This window comes from Rhinolophus hipposideros (genome assembly GCF_964194185.1).
Source record: "Rhinolophus hipposideros genome assembly, chromosome: 20".
In the NCBI taxonomy this organism is placed as follows: domain Eukaryota; kingdom Metazoa; phylum Chordata; class Mammalia; order Chiroptera; family Rhinolophidae; genus Rhinolophus; species Rhinolophus hipposideros.
Window position 1 is genome coordinate 23,736,302 of NC_138066.1, and position 18,515 is coordinate 23,754,816.

General features: G+C 33.8%; 1 protein-coding gene across 18 annotated transcripts in view; it reads left to right on the plus strand.

Annotated features, from left to right (window-relative positions):
* The window catches only part of BCAS3 (BCAS3 microtubule associated cell migration factor), a 568,714-nt gene that overhangs the window by 167,178 nt on the left and 383,021 nt on the right, over nucleotides 1-18,515 (plus strand). The window contains exon 14 of one of the 18 annotated variants that reach the window (XM_081029007.1): nucleotides 3,859-3,992. The exons of the other annotated variants lie outside the window; for them this stretch is intronic. Within the exon in view, the coding sequence (XP_080885133.1) occupies nucleotides 3,859-3,992 (134 nt within the window). The remainder of the gene's footprint in view (nucleotides 1-3,858; nucleotides 3,993-18,515) is intronic. 18 annotated transcript variants of the gene reach the window in all.

An 18,515-nucleotide genomic window follows, 5' to 3' on the forward strand; every position in this document is an offset into this window, starting at 1 on the left:
ATTTGAACTAGATCTTAATAAATAACACTTTCTATCATTTAAAATGTATTCTCTTGGAAATAGCCAGGACACTGGCATCTAGTATCGTATTTTTTAAATTTAATATAGTGAATATGGCTGAACTTTACGTTAGCCACATAAATAGCAAACTCAGATATACTTCATCTTTCCATTTAAATGGCTACTTTATCTTCCCACAGGTGCTTAATATTCTTATCTTTTCTTTCAACAAAGAACAGTTTTAAGAGTTAAAAAATATAATTCCACGTTTGGAATAGCAGAGTAAGCTAATAAGCTATTATTCCCACAGAAAACAGATATAAATTCTGGACAAAATATGAACAAACACAAATTTATTTATTCATATTTATTATAATGATAATAATAATAATAATTATTATTTTTAAGGAGGGCGCAACTCACTGTGGCCCATGAGGAGATTGAACTGGCAACCTTGGTGTTATCAGCACTATGCTCTAACCACCTGAGCTAACTGGCCACCCCAACAAACACAAATTTAGATATGTGTATTATAATCCCTGGAAAAGCTAATAAAAACTTAGCATAAAGAGATCTATCCAAAAACCAATAGATAAAATAAAACTGGATATTAAAAATACTGAAAGGAAAGAAACAAGAACAGAAAACAAAACCCAAGAGAAAATCAGGAAATAAAAAAACAATAAAATGATAGATAAAAATTTAACCCTACCAGTAAGTTATACTGAATGTGAATGAACTACAGACACCAATTAAAAGTCTGGGTTTGAATAAAAAGGAAAAACTAGACTCCAATTGTGATCTAAAACAATATCATTTAAAAGACAATTATATTGATGATAAAAGTAAACAAATGGAAAAATATATACCATGCATACATGAATCAAAACAAAGCTGGAGTGATTATCGATACTAGAAAATGTAGACTTCAGAACAGGGGAAATACCAGAGTTAAAATGGGAGATTATGATAAAAGAGGTAATTCAACAAGAAGTCATAACAATCCTAAATGTGTGCGAACCTGAAAAAAAAAAAGGTCTAAAATGAATGGAGCATATACGTATAAGTGAAAAAGAAAAAAACAGAACCACAAATATACATGGAGATGTAAACTTCTACCCAGTAATAGAGTAAGCATATTGAACATCCAAACAACACTATTACTTGAATGAATTGACATTTATAGAACGCTCTATGTGTTCCAGTGCACATGGAACCAGTTACCAATTCTGGCATCATCTCCTGAGACATAAAACACATTTTAACTAACTTCTTATCATAACAGAATTAAACTTGAGATCAGTATATGAAAGATACCTGGAAAATACCCAAATATTTGGAAACTAAACAGCATAGCTTTAAATATACCATGAATAAAAGAGGATGTCTTTAGAAAACATTTAGAACTGAATGTAAAAGAAAATGTGGCATATTAAAACTTGTGGAATGTATCTAAAGCAGGCTTACAGGGAAATTTATACCAATATACGCTTACTCTGAAAAAGAATAAAGTTCCTGAAGCACTAATCTAAGCTTCTACCTTAAGAAACTTGAGAAAAGAAAGCAAATAAAACTAAAGCAAGGAGAATGAAGGAAATAGTAGCAGAAGATAGTAATAGCAGAAGAAAGACAGTAGGAGACATTTATGAAATTTAAAAGAGAAAATTAATAACACTAAAATACAGGGTTTTTTGAAACAATTTAGATAGACTAACCAAGAAAAAAAGGAGAAGATGCAAATTTGTAACATCTCAAATGAAACAGTGGGCATTGCCAAAGACCCTACAGATATTAATAGGTACCATTTCTTTGAATTACGGAAAGTAATTCACCAAAGAAGAATTTTTAAATTAAAAAATATTTTTTTAATTAACAAAATTTAAATTAAAAATAAATTACATTAAAATGATTTAAAATCTTCAAAAAAAGGCCCACATAGTTTTATTAACAAATTCTACCAAATATTTAAGAAACAGAATAAGTTTTCCCCAATCATTTCTAGAAAATAAGAATATGAGGAACATTTCACACCAGAGATACCAAAAACAGGCAAACACATTATTAGAAAAGAAATCTACAAACCTGTATTTCAGGAATGCAGTCATGAAAATATTCAACAAACTATTAGCTAATTTAATCCAGCAGCATATCAGAAAGGATTTTGGCCAAGTAGAGCTTATCCAGGAATGCAAGGGTTGTGCAACATTTGATAATCTTTAATTATTGAAATTCATCATATTAATTGACTAAAGAGAAAAACCACATAATTATTTCACAGGTGCAGAAAAACATGGAACAAAATCCAACATTCATTAATTATAAAAATTCTCAGAAAATTAGGGAGTAGAAAGGAACGTCCTTAACGTGATAGAGAGCATTTAAAAAAAACTTAACCTAATGTCATAGTTAAAGATTAACTGCTTTCTCCTAAAACTGGGAACAAAGCATAAATATTGCTTCTCACCACTCCTGTTTACCTCCCCAAATATAGTAAGGCAAGAAAAAGAAAGAAAAGGCATGTAGTTTGGAAAGGGGAAAACATACAATCATGTATGATTGTAAAGAAAATTCCATGTAATCTACAAGTACATAAAAACTCCTAGAACTGGCAGAATGTGCAGTCAACATAAAAACTGTCAATTAGATCTCTGTATACCAGCACGGAAAAGTTAATAATTGAAATAAAATAAAGAGTACCATTTATAATAGCTGTAAGAAAATATAATTTATGTGCTGAACAAGAAGTAAAAAGTCAAAGAAGACAATTCAAAAAATATGATGTGTTCATAGATCAGAATATTGAATATTATTAAGATGTCCATTATTCCAAATGGATTTATAGGCAATACACTCCCCAAAAATCCTAGGAATTTTTTTTTTTTTTGGTAGCAATCAAAAGTCCGATTCTGTGTTTGAAAAGGGAAAGGAATTGGAGTAGCCAGAATAATGTTGGAAAAGATCAGAAAAGGAGGACTCACTTTAGTTATTTCAAAATTTCCTATGAAATTACAGTAATCAAGAAAGTATAGTATTAAGGAATATTTAAGTACAGAAATCAATGGAATAGAATTATACTTCTAAAAAAATGTATGGAAATATAGCCAGTTGGTCTGTGGCAAAGGATAACGAATGAAGAATTCAATGGATAAAGAATAGTCTTCAGGAAATCTTGCTGGAACAATTGGATATCATTTGCAAAAAAGTTAATTTAATACCTCACATTTTATATAAAAATTAACTCAAAATGGATGATAGACCTAAATGTAAAGTATAGAACTTTGACAAGGAAACAGAAAATTTTTATGATTTGGATTAGGCAAAGACTTCTAAGTTGTGACATCTCATCAAAATTAAAAACTCACTCTGAAAGATACTGTAAGCATTTCAATAAATATTATGCCAGGGTAGATTGTTTTGTACATGTGAAACTATTAGGTTGGTGCAAAAGCAATTGCGGTTTAACAGGTTAAAAATAATTACAAAAACTGCAATTACTTTTGTACCAACCTAACCAAAAAAAAAAAAAAAAAAAGGTTGCTGATGATCTAAAAAAAAAAAATGCTTGTGAATTCTCTCTAAGGTTAGACACATCAAACTTTATTCTACTAGTCATACGGGAGCATCATAAAACCTTTACATCTAGGATTCTCACTATTGTATGCTGATGAGGCCTTAAGTTTTTGTATTCACATAGGAAAAAGGTACTGTGTTCTAACGTTTTTATTGTGGGACCCTTCTTATATCTTTGGTGATATTTTTTCCTTTGATACTATTTTAAAGCATGATGAGTACTATGTGAAAATATGTCATCCACATACATAATTGTTTATTTTCACCTTTCTTTGGTATGTCCTTCAGGAATGCTTCTAGTCACAACAGACACCCTTGGCCATGACTTTCACGTGTTCCAAATTCTGACTCATCCTTGGTCTTCATCACAAAGTGCTGTCCATCACCTGTATACTCTTCACAGGGGAGAAACTGAAGCCAAAGTAAGTTGTATATTTTTCAGAAGGTGTTTGCTTTGTGTAATATGACATCTAATCTAGCTGGTTATTTATATCATATTGGAGCTTAATGAGAAAGTAGTGTTGTTGGTGATAAAGTGGCCAGATAATTAAGAGAAAAAGTATTTCCCCTATTTTGACCCAATAAATACATAAGCATTAGGTGGACAACCCAATGAATATTAAGGCAAAATTCCATTTAATACCTCGTAATACCTTTTCTTGCTCCAGAGAAAACGTTGTTATCAATTTGATATCCATCTCTCCAGACCTTTTTCTAGGCATTTTGATTCTATGTGCATGCATACATATATACATACACAGACGTACACATGTACAAACATACATATCCACATATACACAAAATAATTGAGTTTTATAGTGTATATAATTATATGGATATTATTCATTGGTATACTGGAGCCAGTTCACAGTGACTAATGAGAATCAGTTACACACATCTGTCCCTAACTCTGGATGTAGTGACATTACATGGGTAGTGTGAAATCATCCACAGTTGGTGTGTTTACATAATGGAAATTAGCAAACCCTACGCATCACAGCATTTTTTTTCCCTTGGAGAGAGAGCTTAACATTTCCCAGCATGCCACTGTGCATACACGCGTGAGGGTGTTCATACACACAAACGTACACATCTGCATATAATTTACTGAGAATTTGTATTAGGCATCATGCTAACCGCTTTACATGTATATAATATTCTTAATATCACTTGGTAGATACTGAGATATGATCTTAATAGCCTAAAATACCAAATAATCTTTTGTTTCACAGAGCCTGTGTTTATGTATTTACCAGTTTACTACATTGTTCTGAGAGATAACTCATTGACCCAACACCATCTGTTGACTAATCCATCCTTTCCCAATAGTGTAAAATGCTGTTTGTCATGAATTTCTGTGAAAAATATCTAAATAGAATGAAACATCTTAAATATGTACAAACCCATGATGTGTTTATAGTGATACTTAAAAAGGAAGCATTGGGCATTACTGTAAGGTTTCTTGTGTACTAACCATTCTGAAAATTGATAACTAAAGGGAAGGTATCTAGCAGTTACCTTTTTTGTATCAATTTAACAAGATAATGAAATAGTTGGTGAGGAAATGTTTTTCTTTTTCTTTTTTTTCCCCAAAGATTTTTTAATTGGGGAAGGAGAACAGGACTTTATTGGGGAACAGTGTGTACTTCCAGGACTTTTTTCCAAGTCAAGTTGTTGTCCTTTCAATCTTAGTTGTGGAGGGTGCCGTTCACCTTCAAGTTGTTGTCCTTTCAGTCTTAGTTGTGGAGGGCGCAGCTTAGCTCCAGGTCCAGTTGCCATTGCTAGTTGCAGGGGGCACAGCCCACCATCCCTTGAGGGACTCGAGTTGTTGAACTGACAACCTGGTGGTTGAGAGCCCACTGGCCCATGTGGGAATCGAACTGGCAGCCTTCGGAGTTAGAAGCACGGAGCCCCAACCGCCTGAGCCACCGGGCCAGCCCTGGGAATGTTTTTGTTTATTGAAGAATTCCAGCTTAAAAAAAAGTTAGAATGTAGACTTATTCTGGTGATCATTTTATAATATATACTATGTAAATATCGACCCATCATGTTGTACACTTGAAACTAATATAATGGTGCATGTCAGTTATATCTCAATTGAAACGAGGGTTGTGAATTTAAGAATTCACTATGTTGCTATCCCTGGTGAAACAATGAGTCTAGGCAATAATCATCTGTGTTTGGTTGTAGCTGATGAGTCTTAACATTACCAAAGTGGAACATCAGTTATCATTTGCTTTGCGATAAGATGCAATAGGATGTGTACAACATCATTTATGAAATATGCTGCTCAGCCCTCTGAATTGTACATACAGACCCTAGATATAATTGCACTTTAAACAAAATACGGAGACTGAGGGACAAGTGAAATAATACCATGAGAATGCAACTAGCCAAATCCAAAATGTGGGAAGTTCTTCATTACAAACATGACCCAGTTTTAACAACAAATAATCATAATGGGAAAATAAAAGTGGGTGTGTGGCAGAGGTTAAAAGTAATTTTAGAGAATATTATCTAAATACTAAGTGAAGACCTTGTTTGAATCCTGTCTCATGCAAATCAAGTAGTATAAAAATGTATTTTTTCATACAAATAGTGAGATTTGAACATTTGCCTTAGTAGATACTATTAAAGAATTTAATGTCCTTATTTTCTTGTGATACATACAAAAGTATTTGCAGATCTGTAGAATGTTCTTTAAAATACTCTAACAGTAAGAGAGTGTCAGATAAAAGCACAAATAAATGACAAGAGAAAACAGTTTTATTGATTACAAGAGCCTTAAGAGGCATAAACTAAATGCAATTTGTGAACTTTTTTTGGAGCCTGATTTAAACAAAATGTAAAGAGATTTTTTTGAGACAGTTGGCGAAAATAGACCTTGAACTGGGTATTATCTGATGTTAATCAGCTAATTTTGCTGGGTCAGCAATAGTGAGTTTGTTTTTTAAGTCTTTATCTGTCAGACATATATCCTAAGTCATAGTGAAATAGTTACAGGTAAAATAATAGGATATCTCTAATCTGCTTTTAAATATTCTGGCAAAACAAAACAAACCAAGAGATAGAGTAAACAAGATTTGCAAAGTGATAATAATTATTGAAGCTGTGTAATGTAGATATTGATGGTTCATTATAACAGTCTATACTTGATGTATGTTTGGAAATTTCTCTAATAGAAAGTAATATTAAAACAATACCTTTCACCAATATTATGCTATTTTATTTACTTTAGCTTTATAACAAGACATAATGGTCAATTTCAAAAACTTTCCCAGCTATTCTTGGGCATTTTCTTACTGAGATGCATTTTAAGAGTAACCTTATTGAGTTATATAAGGAATCTTCTGCAGTTTTTTATTTGGATTGCATTGAAATTACATTTTAATATTGTTAGAAATCACATGTTTACAGTATAGAAATTTGGCATCTAGGAATTATGTTTTAAAATTAGTTATTGCTGTTATAGGATGAAACTTTTGTTTTGTATCGAATTTGTATCTTTCTGCTTTCCTAGACTCTATTGTATGATCAAATGGCTTTTCAGTAAATTTCCTTAGATTTTGTACGTACAACATATTTTCTGATCATGATAATTTTTGACTTTTTTCAGTTCTTTTTCCTTATTACATTGGCTAGGAATTCTAAAACTATGTGTAACTATATTAGTGATGGCTATAGTCTTTTTTCTTTATTAGTAATACCTTCTTTTGTTTACTTGCCTGTTTTGGTCTATTTTTAGCATCTTTTTATGCCAATACCACACTGTTTCGATTACTGTAGCTTTGTAATATAGCTTGAAATTAGGAAGTGTGATGCCTCCAATCTACTTTCTCAAGATTGCTTTGACTACTCGAGGTCTTTTGTGATTTCATGCAAATTTTAGGAATGTATATTCTATTTCTGTGAAAAATGTTAATAGAATTTTGATAGGGATTGCACTGAATCTGTGGATTGCTTTGGGTATTTTGAATGTTTTAACAATATTAATTCTTCCAGTCCATGAGCATGGAATATCTTTTGTTTGTATCTTCAATTTCTTTCATCTGTGTCTTACAGTTTTCCTTGGTTAAACTTTCCCAGGTGTTTTATTCTTTTCAATGCAATTGCAAATTGGATTGTTTTCTTAATTTTTCTTTCTGATAGTTCATTATTATTGCAAAGAAATACAACTGATTTTGGTATGTTTGCTTTTGTATCCCACTACTTTCCCGAATTTGTTTATTCTAATAGTTTTTGGTGGAGTTTTTAGGGTTTTCTATCATGTCATCTTCAAATAGAGACAGTTTTATTTCTTCCTTCCCAATTTGTGTGCCTTTATTTTCTTTGTCTTGCCTAATTGCTCTGGCTAGGACTTCCAGTACTATGTTTAATAAATGAGGCAAGAGTGGATATCCTTGTCTTGTTCCTGATCTTAGTGGAAAAGCTTGCTGCTTTTCACCATTGAGTGTTATGTTAGCTGTTGTCTTATCTGGCCTTTGTTATACTGGGGTATATTCCCTCTATACAGACTTTGTTGAGAGTTTTTTTTTTTTAATAATGAATGGATGTTGAATTTTTTCAGATTATTATTCTGTATCGAGATGATCATAGATTTTTATCTTTCCTTTTGTTAATGTGGTATGGATCTCAGTCAGCACCTAGCTGCAGGTGGATTGAAACCTAGACCCTCAGGCAGCAGCTTTTAAAGTACGTAAATATACTCGTTTTATGTGAGCCCTGGAGACAGGCATTTCAGTCTACTGCCTCTGTGCTGTGCCCTGCGTGGATAGTGAGTTAAGAAGTAATTTTAAACTATGGTAAATATTCCATTCCTCATCAAACTTTGTATTATTTCTTTTATTTATGTATATCATTTGGCTTAATAGATTCCTATTTTATTCAATGTGCTGTATCATTCAATCATTATTTTAATGCTCAAAATGTCCCACATTTGGTTAGTTGAAGCCTATTTATTAACTTGGCATCTGTGTCCTTTGACATATCTCTATTATTCTTTGACAATGTCCTTACTTTTTGGCATAACCAACTTGCTGACTGTCATATTTGGTTACTATTTGTTTTTGTTCCTATTGTATGGAAGTTTTCAATTAGATGAGCATTTTAGGTAAAGATTTAATATTTCCTTATGTTGCTTGGCGCGTATATACTCTGAGTTTCCTTCTTAACTCTAGTTTTATAATCCCTGTTCTATCCTCACTAGTCACTGGTATGCTCTACCTCAGCTATAATCAGAGAATTAGAATATTTTAAGCACTTAGACTGATTTTTTTTTTTACTTACACCTATTTTTGACACCTCTTTTGCATTAACATTCTTTTTCATTTTATTTTATCTACACATCCAACCTGGAAATAGAGATCATGCTTAAGCTTCTTCATATCTCTCATCCTTAGAACAGTGCCCTGCACATGGATAAATGTTTATAGGTACAAATGTTTGATACTGTCAATGCTGTTCCTATTTCACAGATAGGAAAACCAAATAGAAATTATTAAAATTACTTTGTTCTGTTACCTTGTAACTTAGGAGCTTGGGAATTTCTGAACACCAAATATCAAGATCTAAGGAAACTCAGTGAATGACCATAAAATTAATTTTATAAGCTTCTATTGAAAATCATTTTGAATGACATAGAGAATTCAACACTGATGATAAAATCTATATGGCATGTGATCTGTCTATCAGGCTTTGAGTACTTCAAAAATCATGTCATTCTGGATTCTTCCAAGAACTCTGAGGATACTTTAATCAGGCAAGGGGGAAAAAAAATCAAATATGTGGATCTAATTATGTTGGATTAAGTTGTTTTGTGATCTATGACTTGGGATATCCTCTGCATCTGACAGTAATTTTCCTCATATAGCACATATGTAGTTAGAAAAATATTCCTAGTTTCCAACTGTAAAGTCATATGTTGTAAAACCTTACAGTATTTTGTTAATACACTTCCGTGATGTCTTACTCAAGCGGACACAAGTCAGTTTGTACTTGGCATGCTAATTTTGATAAATGATAAACTTGGTTTTGAAACATCTGCACATCAAGTAAGTGTTACTTTTACTTTATCAGAGCGGTGCTGCAAAATGATATGATTAACATGTTTAATTCTCAAGGAGAAAAGAATCTAGGTATTTAACATTATTACTTGATAGTATTTGGTTGTCAGTTAAGATAAAAAAAATTTAGTATGAGTGTGTCCCACATACTGCCTACTTACACTGGAATTCTAATTCTACTGGACTTTCTGTATTTTTATTTGCTAAACATGGCAATTAGGTGCATTACTCTATGATCCTGATTTTTGTCAGTTCCCCCCCCCCAAGATATTAGCTTTATTGAGATGTAATCCTTATAATATAAAATTCATTGTAGCACAAGTACATCCATAGACAATATGTAAACATATGGGCATGGTTCGACCACAGTTACAGCAACCTCTCAATTAAATCAGAGGTTACAGCTTTCCATTATCCTACCATATTTATTGGTTCTTACATTTGTCCCTCCAGAGTTTTTGTTGGGATTTTACAGCTGCTGCTGGGTAGTGGATACCATCCATCACCTTCTATCGGATCCAAGCCATCAGTGAATGAGGCATTTAAAGGCAGCTCTGTGAAATCAGGTGCTATTGAGCCAGTGGCATTACTTCAGGCAGTGGAGCTAGGTGATAAGTACCTGTAAAAACAAGATGCTGCTAGGGCCGGGCTGGAACATATTCTGGAACATACCATTTCCACTTGACTAGCAGGCCCTGTTGGGGCTTCCCACCATGTTTATCATTGAATTTGTGTTGATACATCCCAGTGTGCGTCTGGAAAATCACAAAACCTCCATGGGTCAGTTGTTTAGTTGCAAGAACTTGGTAGCCAGTCAGTAGCTGCCCTGTCAAAAGGGAGTGTACTTGGTTGTTGGATCAGGCAGATGGCGGTGTTGTACTGGGCTAACACCTCTGAGTACTTCAGCAGCCATTAATTCTTCACCTTAACTTTTTACTACTGGGGTTATGTTGTTTCTATTGTGCAACATGGGAAGGAACTGGAAGCCTCGTTAGTGGTCAGTTGTGTACTTGTCCCACAGTCTGCAGGGCAGAGAATACCCTCTGATACAAGCATGCAAGTACAATCAGTTAAGTCATTAATACCAATTATATATTCATCAACACGAGCTATCATAATAGTGCACGGACAACATCACTTTAGCTTCTCTTCCCTACCGTGAACTTTGCTTACACCTCATACTGGGTGTATGAGGGTATTTTTCCTCCTATGAAGACGTGGACTAATGTGTGTAACGTGCGCATGCCAGTTGTTCCAATGACAACTGCCAGGTGGTCACAGTGTCTCTTCTCTTGGTGGCAGGGGAGGCTAGGCTGAAGATACCGTGGAGACAGACAAGAGCGTTGGCCTTTTTTTCTCACTTGGCCATGTGTCGGGTCCAGTGCTGGTACCACTTATTTCTTCATGGGCAGTGGTACTGTTGCCAATGTCCAATGAGTTTCCAGGCAAAACAACAACATCCCCTTTCTCTCTGTCCCCTTTCCCAATACTACCAGCCAAGTTTCACCCTTCAGTCCTTGGAATTTTGGGCCACCCCTCATCGTCGGTTCCACTGACGTTCAGGCTGCAGCAGGAGCCAGCTACATTAGCACTGCTGGGTCTGTGTTTGCAAGCCATCACATTCACGTTTCTTCAGTTCAGGTTTTTATTGAAGTAATTATAGATTCATATGTACTTAGAAGAAATAGTACTAAGAGATCCCGTCTACACTTTACCCAGTTTATCCCAATGGTAACATTTTACCAAACTAGAGTATGTCACAACCAAGATAGTAACATTGGTACAACCCACTGATCTTTTTTAGATTTTACTAGATTTACTTGTACGTGTGTGTGTGTGTGTGTGTGTGTGTGTGTGTGTGTGTGTGTAGGGCCATACAGTTTAATCACAATATACTCATGTAGGTTTGTGTATCTACCACCACAATCAAGATACTGAACAGTTTCCTCAAGTTACCCTTTTATAAGTAGACCTGACTCTTACAGTTTGCATAACATTCACCTGCATTATCTACAGTTTTGCACCATTATAAACATATTATGAATGTGAACATAGTTTTCATTTTTTGAATTTCTGACACCTAGAAGAGTGTAAAACATATAAAAGGCCTTCCATAAATATTTTTTGAATAAATAAATAAGTATGAAGAATTGATTTGTGTAGGGAGTAAGCAGATGGGATAGAGGGTATGGGTAGATCATTGGTCTTTATCGTTTCCAGTCTAAGTAACTTATTCCCAAGCAAACTTTTATTGTCATTAACGTTGTTGCAATAGAGTTACCATATTTTTTTAGAGTCACAGCATTTTTCATGAAAATGTGTTTATTAATTTTGAAGGAAAAAAAATGATTGAAGTATTGTGTTGAGAATGCCTCTAGAACTTGTATATTATTTCTTGTGCAAGTAGCTTCTTTTTCTGTATTTTCCTGAAAATTTTCATTAAAGAACTTCATCTGATGGCTTGGATCTTGACTAGTTTAAAAAAATGTTTTTTTATTTTTCAATTATCTTTGACATACGATATTATATTAGTTTCAGGTGTACAACGTAGTGATTAGACATTTATATAACTTACAAAGGGATCACCTCAATAAGTATAGTACCCATCTGATAACATACATAGTTATTACAATATTATTGATTATATTCCCTATGTTGTACTTTATATCCCCATGACTTTTTATAACTGCCAATTTGTATGTCTTAATCCCTTCCCCCTTTTTACCCATCTTCCCAACCCCTCTCCCATCTGGCAACCATCAGTTTGTTCTCTGTATTTATGAGTTTGTTTTGTTTGTTCATTTATTTTGTTTTTAGATTCCACATATAAGTGAAATCATATGGTATTTGTCTTTCTAAATCTGACTTATTTCAGTTAGCATAATACCCCATAGGTCCATCCATGTTGTCACAAATGGCAAGGTTTCATTCTTTTTGATGGCTGAGTAATATTCTATTGTATATATGTATGCTATCTTTATCTGTTCTATCAATAGACACTTAGATTGCTCCCATATCTTGGCTGTTATAAATAATGCTGTGACATGGGACTTCCATTTATGGTTTTTTTTTTTTTTTTTTTTTTTTTTTTTTTTTGTTGAGAGCCCACTGGCCCATGTGGGAATCGAACCGGCAGCCTTCGGAGTTAAGAGCATGGAGCTCTAACCGCCTGAGCCACCAGGCCGGCCCTCCATTTATGGTTTTGATTGTCATTCTTACAGGCTTCTGAAAGTATAGGACCCTTGGATTTGAGACTTTTTATTCAAGTTCTCTCTGCTTTTGTTTTTCTTTCTTTCTTTTTTCTTCTTTTTTTAAAGAGACTTTGAAAAGGAATGGGTTTTTGAATTATTAGGCATGTATTTGGCTACAGGAACAAAATCACATTTAACAATGCTGTGAAATCAGGGTTTATTTTTCCAGGGTTCATATCATAAAAAGGATGCTGCTGGTTTGAGTACAGTTGCTCAACAATGTCTGTGACTTTTTTGTTCTTTCCCTCCTGATTGTTTTCTAATTGCCACTGCTCTGGGCATCATTTCTGAACTCAAGGCTATAAGATGGGGAGAAATGGCAGCATCAATGATGTTAATTCCTTTTGTCAGGGAAGTGGATACTTTCCCAGAATTCTGTGGTAGCGTCCTGCTTCGGTCTGACTGATTATAACTTTGTCAACACTTGCTGTAAGAGAGGCTGTACAAGCATGTAAGCAGAATCTGTGGTAGTGTCAGGTGAGGGAGTTAAGGTTGGAGATGGGTGTTTGATTTGACATTCACTAGTTCCTTCCATATAACCATCGCTACAGTCAAGATCTAGAACATTCTCATCATCCCAGAAAGTTTCCTTCTCCCCTTTTCAGTCAGATCCTCTGCCCCACTCATACCCTAGGCAATCATTGCCATTACTTCATTTAAAAAACTTTTTTTCAATTGCAGTTGACTTTTAATATTATATTAGTTTCAGGAGTTACTTCATTCTTTAAAAAAGTATCTACATAATTTCTGCAGGTTGGTATGGATTTAAGGGGACTGCCACGTCAGGTTACTTTATTATATTTTCCAGCTTCATTTTACAGATGTTAGGTCAGTAGCAGTATCATTATCTGAGTGTTTTAAAACTGCAGATTTCTTGGTCATGTCTCTCCCATTCCCTAAAACCTGAATCATAATTCTGAATGTGGGACCAAAGAATCTGCACTTCTTACAAATAATCGAGATGCTTATCACATTAAAGTTTGAGAATCTGTGTTTTAGATTTTAGGATAGTAAACTATCCCTACATTTTTATCACTGCTGTTAGTTAATTGGATTTGGGGTGAATTTGTGACATAAATTTAGAGCCTTGTAAGATGCTGATTTCTACATCTTAGATGCTTATGTGTAATAACACTTAATTCTAGAGTTCAAATACTCTTGTTTTATATGTAATTTGAATTCAACCTGTTTTGTGAATTAAACATACAGTATACATTTGGGTTTTTTTTTGTTTTGTTTTGATAACATTTTGGACATAATTGATGAAATCAATGAAATATTTAAAAATAGATAATTCAGATTACCAAAAATGTTTTTTATAAATTAGGATAAGTGCAATGTAGCTATAGTATGCTTTTTTACCCCTTGTTCTGCCTACCTCTTCCCTTACTCCAGTTCAAACCCGTCGTTTCTCAGTCTAGTTGTGTAGGACACAGCTCCCTGGCCCATGCTGGTATTATGAGCCTTTCGCTCCCTGGTCTGAGGCATTTGGTTGCCAGGGAGAGCTGTTGTTCACAATCTTAGCTGTAGAGGGTGCAGTTTACTGGCCCATCTGGGAATCAAACCGGCAACCTTGGAGTTAGGAGGCTGGCGATCCAACCATCTGAGACACCCAGCCCACTATAACATGTTTTAAGGGACAAATATGTTAGATTTCTAGGGGATTAATTGGTCTCCCATACCCAAATTTTACATCATTACAGTAAGAAAAAAGTGTCCAGTGTTAAAAATACGCCAAATGATACAGGAACCAGTTAAAGAACAATAAATTACATAACCTAATATATATTTGCAAAACATTTATGCACTACATATTTTTTTATTTGAATCTCATTAGTAAAGAATTTTGACATTTAAATTTAAATAAAAGTGAAAAATAGTGCTTTCAAAGCTCTAAATTGATGATAATGTCCTAATGAGGAATCTCTGACTACACTCATTGCTTGTTTTTTTTCTCTTTTTATGTCCCATTTTTATGCTGAGTGAAGGGAAACTTAATAAGAACATCTGGTTATACCTTTTACCCTTACTGTATTGAAGTCACTTGTTTAACCCAAACCCGGATGTGAAGTGCGCCAAGATGGGCACAGATAAAATGCTAGTGAAGGTTTCCTAGCCACTGCTTATCTTCCTGTGAGCGTAGGATAAGAGACATCCCTAAGAACTAAGGGGCAGTTAAATGAAACCACAAACTATAAACGAAGCTGTACAACTTCCCTTTCAGCAAACTAGCTAGTTAGTCCTTTCATTTTTTTAAATAACAGCTTTATCGAGACATAATACACATATATAAATTTCACCCTTTTGAAGTGTACAATGTAGTGGTTTTTAGTGTATTTACAGTTGTACGACGATCACTACTATCTTATTCCAGAACATTTTCATCACCCCAGAAAGAAACCTGGTACCCATTAGCAGCCACTCTTCATTATTCTCCCCCAGCCCTTAGCAATTGCTCATTTACTTTCTGTCTCTATGGATTTGCTTATCCTGTACATTTCATGTGGATGGAATCATGCAATATGTAGCCTTTTCTCTCTTCTATCATTTTTGTATAATGTTTCCAAATTTCACTCATGGTATAGCATGTGCATGAGAACTTTATTCTTTTCTATGGCTGAACAATATTCTCTTGTATGGCCATACCACAATTTGTCCATTCATTAGTTGATAGACATTTGGGTTGTTTCCACTTTTGAACTCTAAGGAATACTGCTATGAACATTAATGTACAGGCTTTTGTTTAAAATTATGTTTTCAGTTCTCTTGGGTATCTAGGAATGCAACTATTGGATTGTATGGTAAATCTCTAACTTTTAGAGGCATTTTCTAGGTGGCTTTACCATTTACATTCTCCCCAGCAGTGTGTGAGGGTTCCAGTTTCTTAACATCCTTTCGACCCTTGTTATTCTATGTCTTTTTGTTTATAGTTATTCTTTTCATTACGAAGTATGGTATCTCACTGTGGCTTTTATTTGCATTTTCCTAATGACAAATGACGTTGAGCATCTTTTCATGAGCTTACTGGTAATTTATCTATCTTCTTTGGAAAAATGTTCGCATCCTTTGCTTATTTTTTAATTGGATTATTTGTCTTTATGTTGTTGAGCTGAAAATACTTCTTTATATATTCTAGATGGTGGACCTTTATCAGATCTCTTATTTGCAAATATTTTTCTGTGAGTGTCTTTTTACTTTGTTGATAGTATACTTTGATGCACAAACGTTTTTAATTTTGAAGAACGACTTATCTCCTTTGTCTTTTGTTGCCTGTAGGTGGTTTGAATTAAGAGTTCAGTTAAGAGCCTAATGTAGTAACCTGGCAGAGATACGACATTAGTTTACTCTATATCAGTAGCAGTAACACAGACATTTGGGCAGAGTATGGATATATGTTATGATAATTACGATAATAATGGCATATATCTTTGTTCAGTGGTTATTAAGTGCTAAGCACTGTTCTAAGTGTTTTATATGTTAATTCATTAAACCTAAAATCCCATGAGATATGTATTATTATTGCCATTTTACAAATGAAGAACTAGAAGAAGACACAGAGTTGTTAACTAACTTTTTCATGGCCATATAGCTGGTAAGTATAAATATATTTACTATGTAAATCTACCTATAGGTAAAGCCTATAATGACAGGTAAAAACTTTATATGTGTTTTCACTATCTTTTATAATATTAAAGTTTAAAGATTATTTTACATTTCAAATTGGTTACTATTGTTATCTGATATAAAATTATACCTGTGTGGGTACATGCAAGTGTATATGTATCTACATTTGTAATTATGTGATATATAAAAATACATATATATATATATATATATATACATATATATATATATATATATATATATATATATATATATATAAACATACGAGTATGCACACATACCTATTCACCTGTGTATTAAGAGGTGTTTGGAAGAATGTCTTCCAAGATAATAAGAAATAGTTGTCTCTGGGTTGTGGGATGTGTGTGTGTGTGTTTAAACTAAAATGAATTTGTCCAATAATTATGTATTATTATTGAATTGAATATAGCTATATTCATCTTGAAGACAAAACAAAGCGTCTTCCTACTTTTGAATTTAGACATGTTCCTAGCTCATATCTTATATGGATTTCCCTTATGGAAAGGCTTTATGTACAGTTTTCCCTTTACACTATGGAGTGTTTTGTAAACTGTAAGACTGATATTTATTGACCTGAGGGTCCTACTATGTTTTTTGACCTTGACTTTAGATTTCCAAGGTTCTTTCTGGTTTAAAGTCTATTATGCCCCAACAAATCCATATTTACCACCTGATGATGGTATAAACCGGGTCAGCCAACCATGGTCCATGAGCTATGTGTAGCTCTCTGTCTGTTTTTAGACATCATACAAGCTAAGAATGGTTTTTATGGATGAGCATTGGAATCTATTTGATGATAATAATACTAGGTCAGAACTCCAAATAATCAAAAGACTATCTCCTATAAAATAAGATTCCATTCTTCTCCTTAGTAGACCTATATTACAAAATATTATGCTCAGTAAAAATTTTGTCACAATTTGTTTTTCTTTTTGTTTTATAAGTACCTACTTGATTTTGCTGCTTTGCCCTCAAAGCCTAAAATTTTATTATCTGGCCCTTTACAGAAAAAGTTTGCCAAAGCCTGTTCTAAAAGAAACTTGCACTTGTGTCATGTCCACATTGATTCTCTGCTTCACTTTAATAGCAGTTTGTCATCGAAATGGCCATGCAGTGTATCCCTCGCTGTTCAAATCTGCTTGGATCGGATCAGTTCCTGGGTTTAGGAGAGTGAATAGTCAGTGTTTTTTAAAAACAATTATCTAAATATGTTTACTTCCTAAATTTGAGAATAAGTGTTCGGATAGTACTTGTTTGGTACCTTCACTTGTTGAACTTCTTTTTATAACAATTGACCGATCTGTAACATGGTACTAATACTTAGTACTGTAGTGCTAAATCAGAGGTGCAACTCTCATATAGCTCTCCTGTTCTGTGGTGAGAAAATCTTAACTAGAAATGTTCCAAAATTGAAGTCCAAAAATCATACAGATGATATCTTTTTATTGTTAGTTTACTATTATGTATCTTCTTTCCTGTTTTTAATGCTGCATGAAAAACCACCCAACTGGTTGGATAATACCAACAGTTGTATCGTTTTGCATTTTGTGGGTAGACGACTTGTTATCTTCCGTAATGTTGTTTAAAGGATTAAACTTTCTCTAGTCTCTTGACAGCTAGTATATTTAGCAACCCTTCTCTGCTCATTTATGTATCCTGATGTGTCTTCAAGGTCATAGAGCAGAACCAGTGCTCTAATAGCAGTTTTCTAAGTAAGCATTTAGGTGGAATTCTGTCTTCCTGCCTTGATAGTGATTGTTAGCACCACCTCGTATCAGAAGTATTCTTAAAATGAAAGAAGGAAACTCCTTTTCATTGGCAGACCAGGAAGTGCTCTTGATTATAAGTGTTTTGGAAAAAGGTTTTAGATAACACTGTGGATGGAACATAAATTATTCAATAAGCCTGAAGATGTTTTTCTTTATATATTTGATTCTGGCTTGTGCTAATGCAGTTGATATTATGGTATTAAATTCCCTTGGTATTG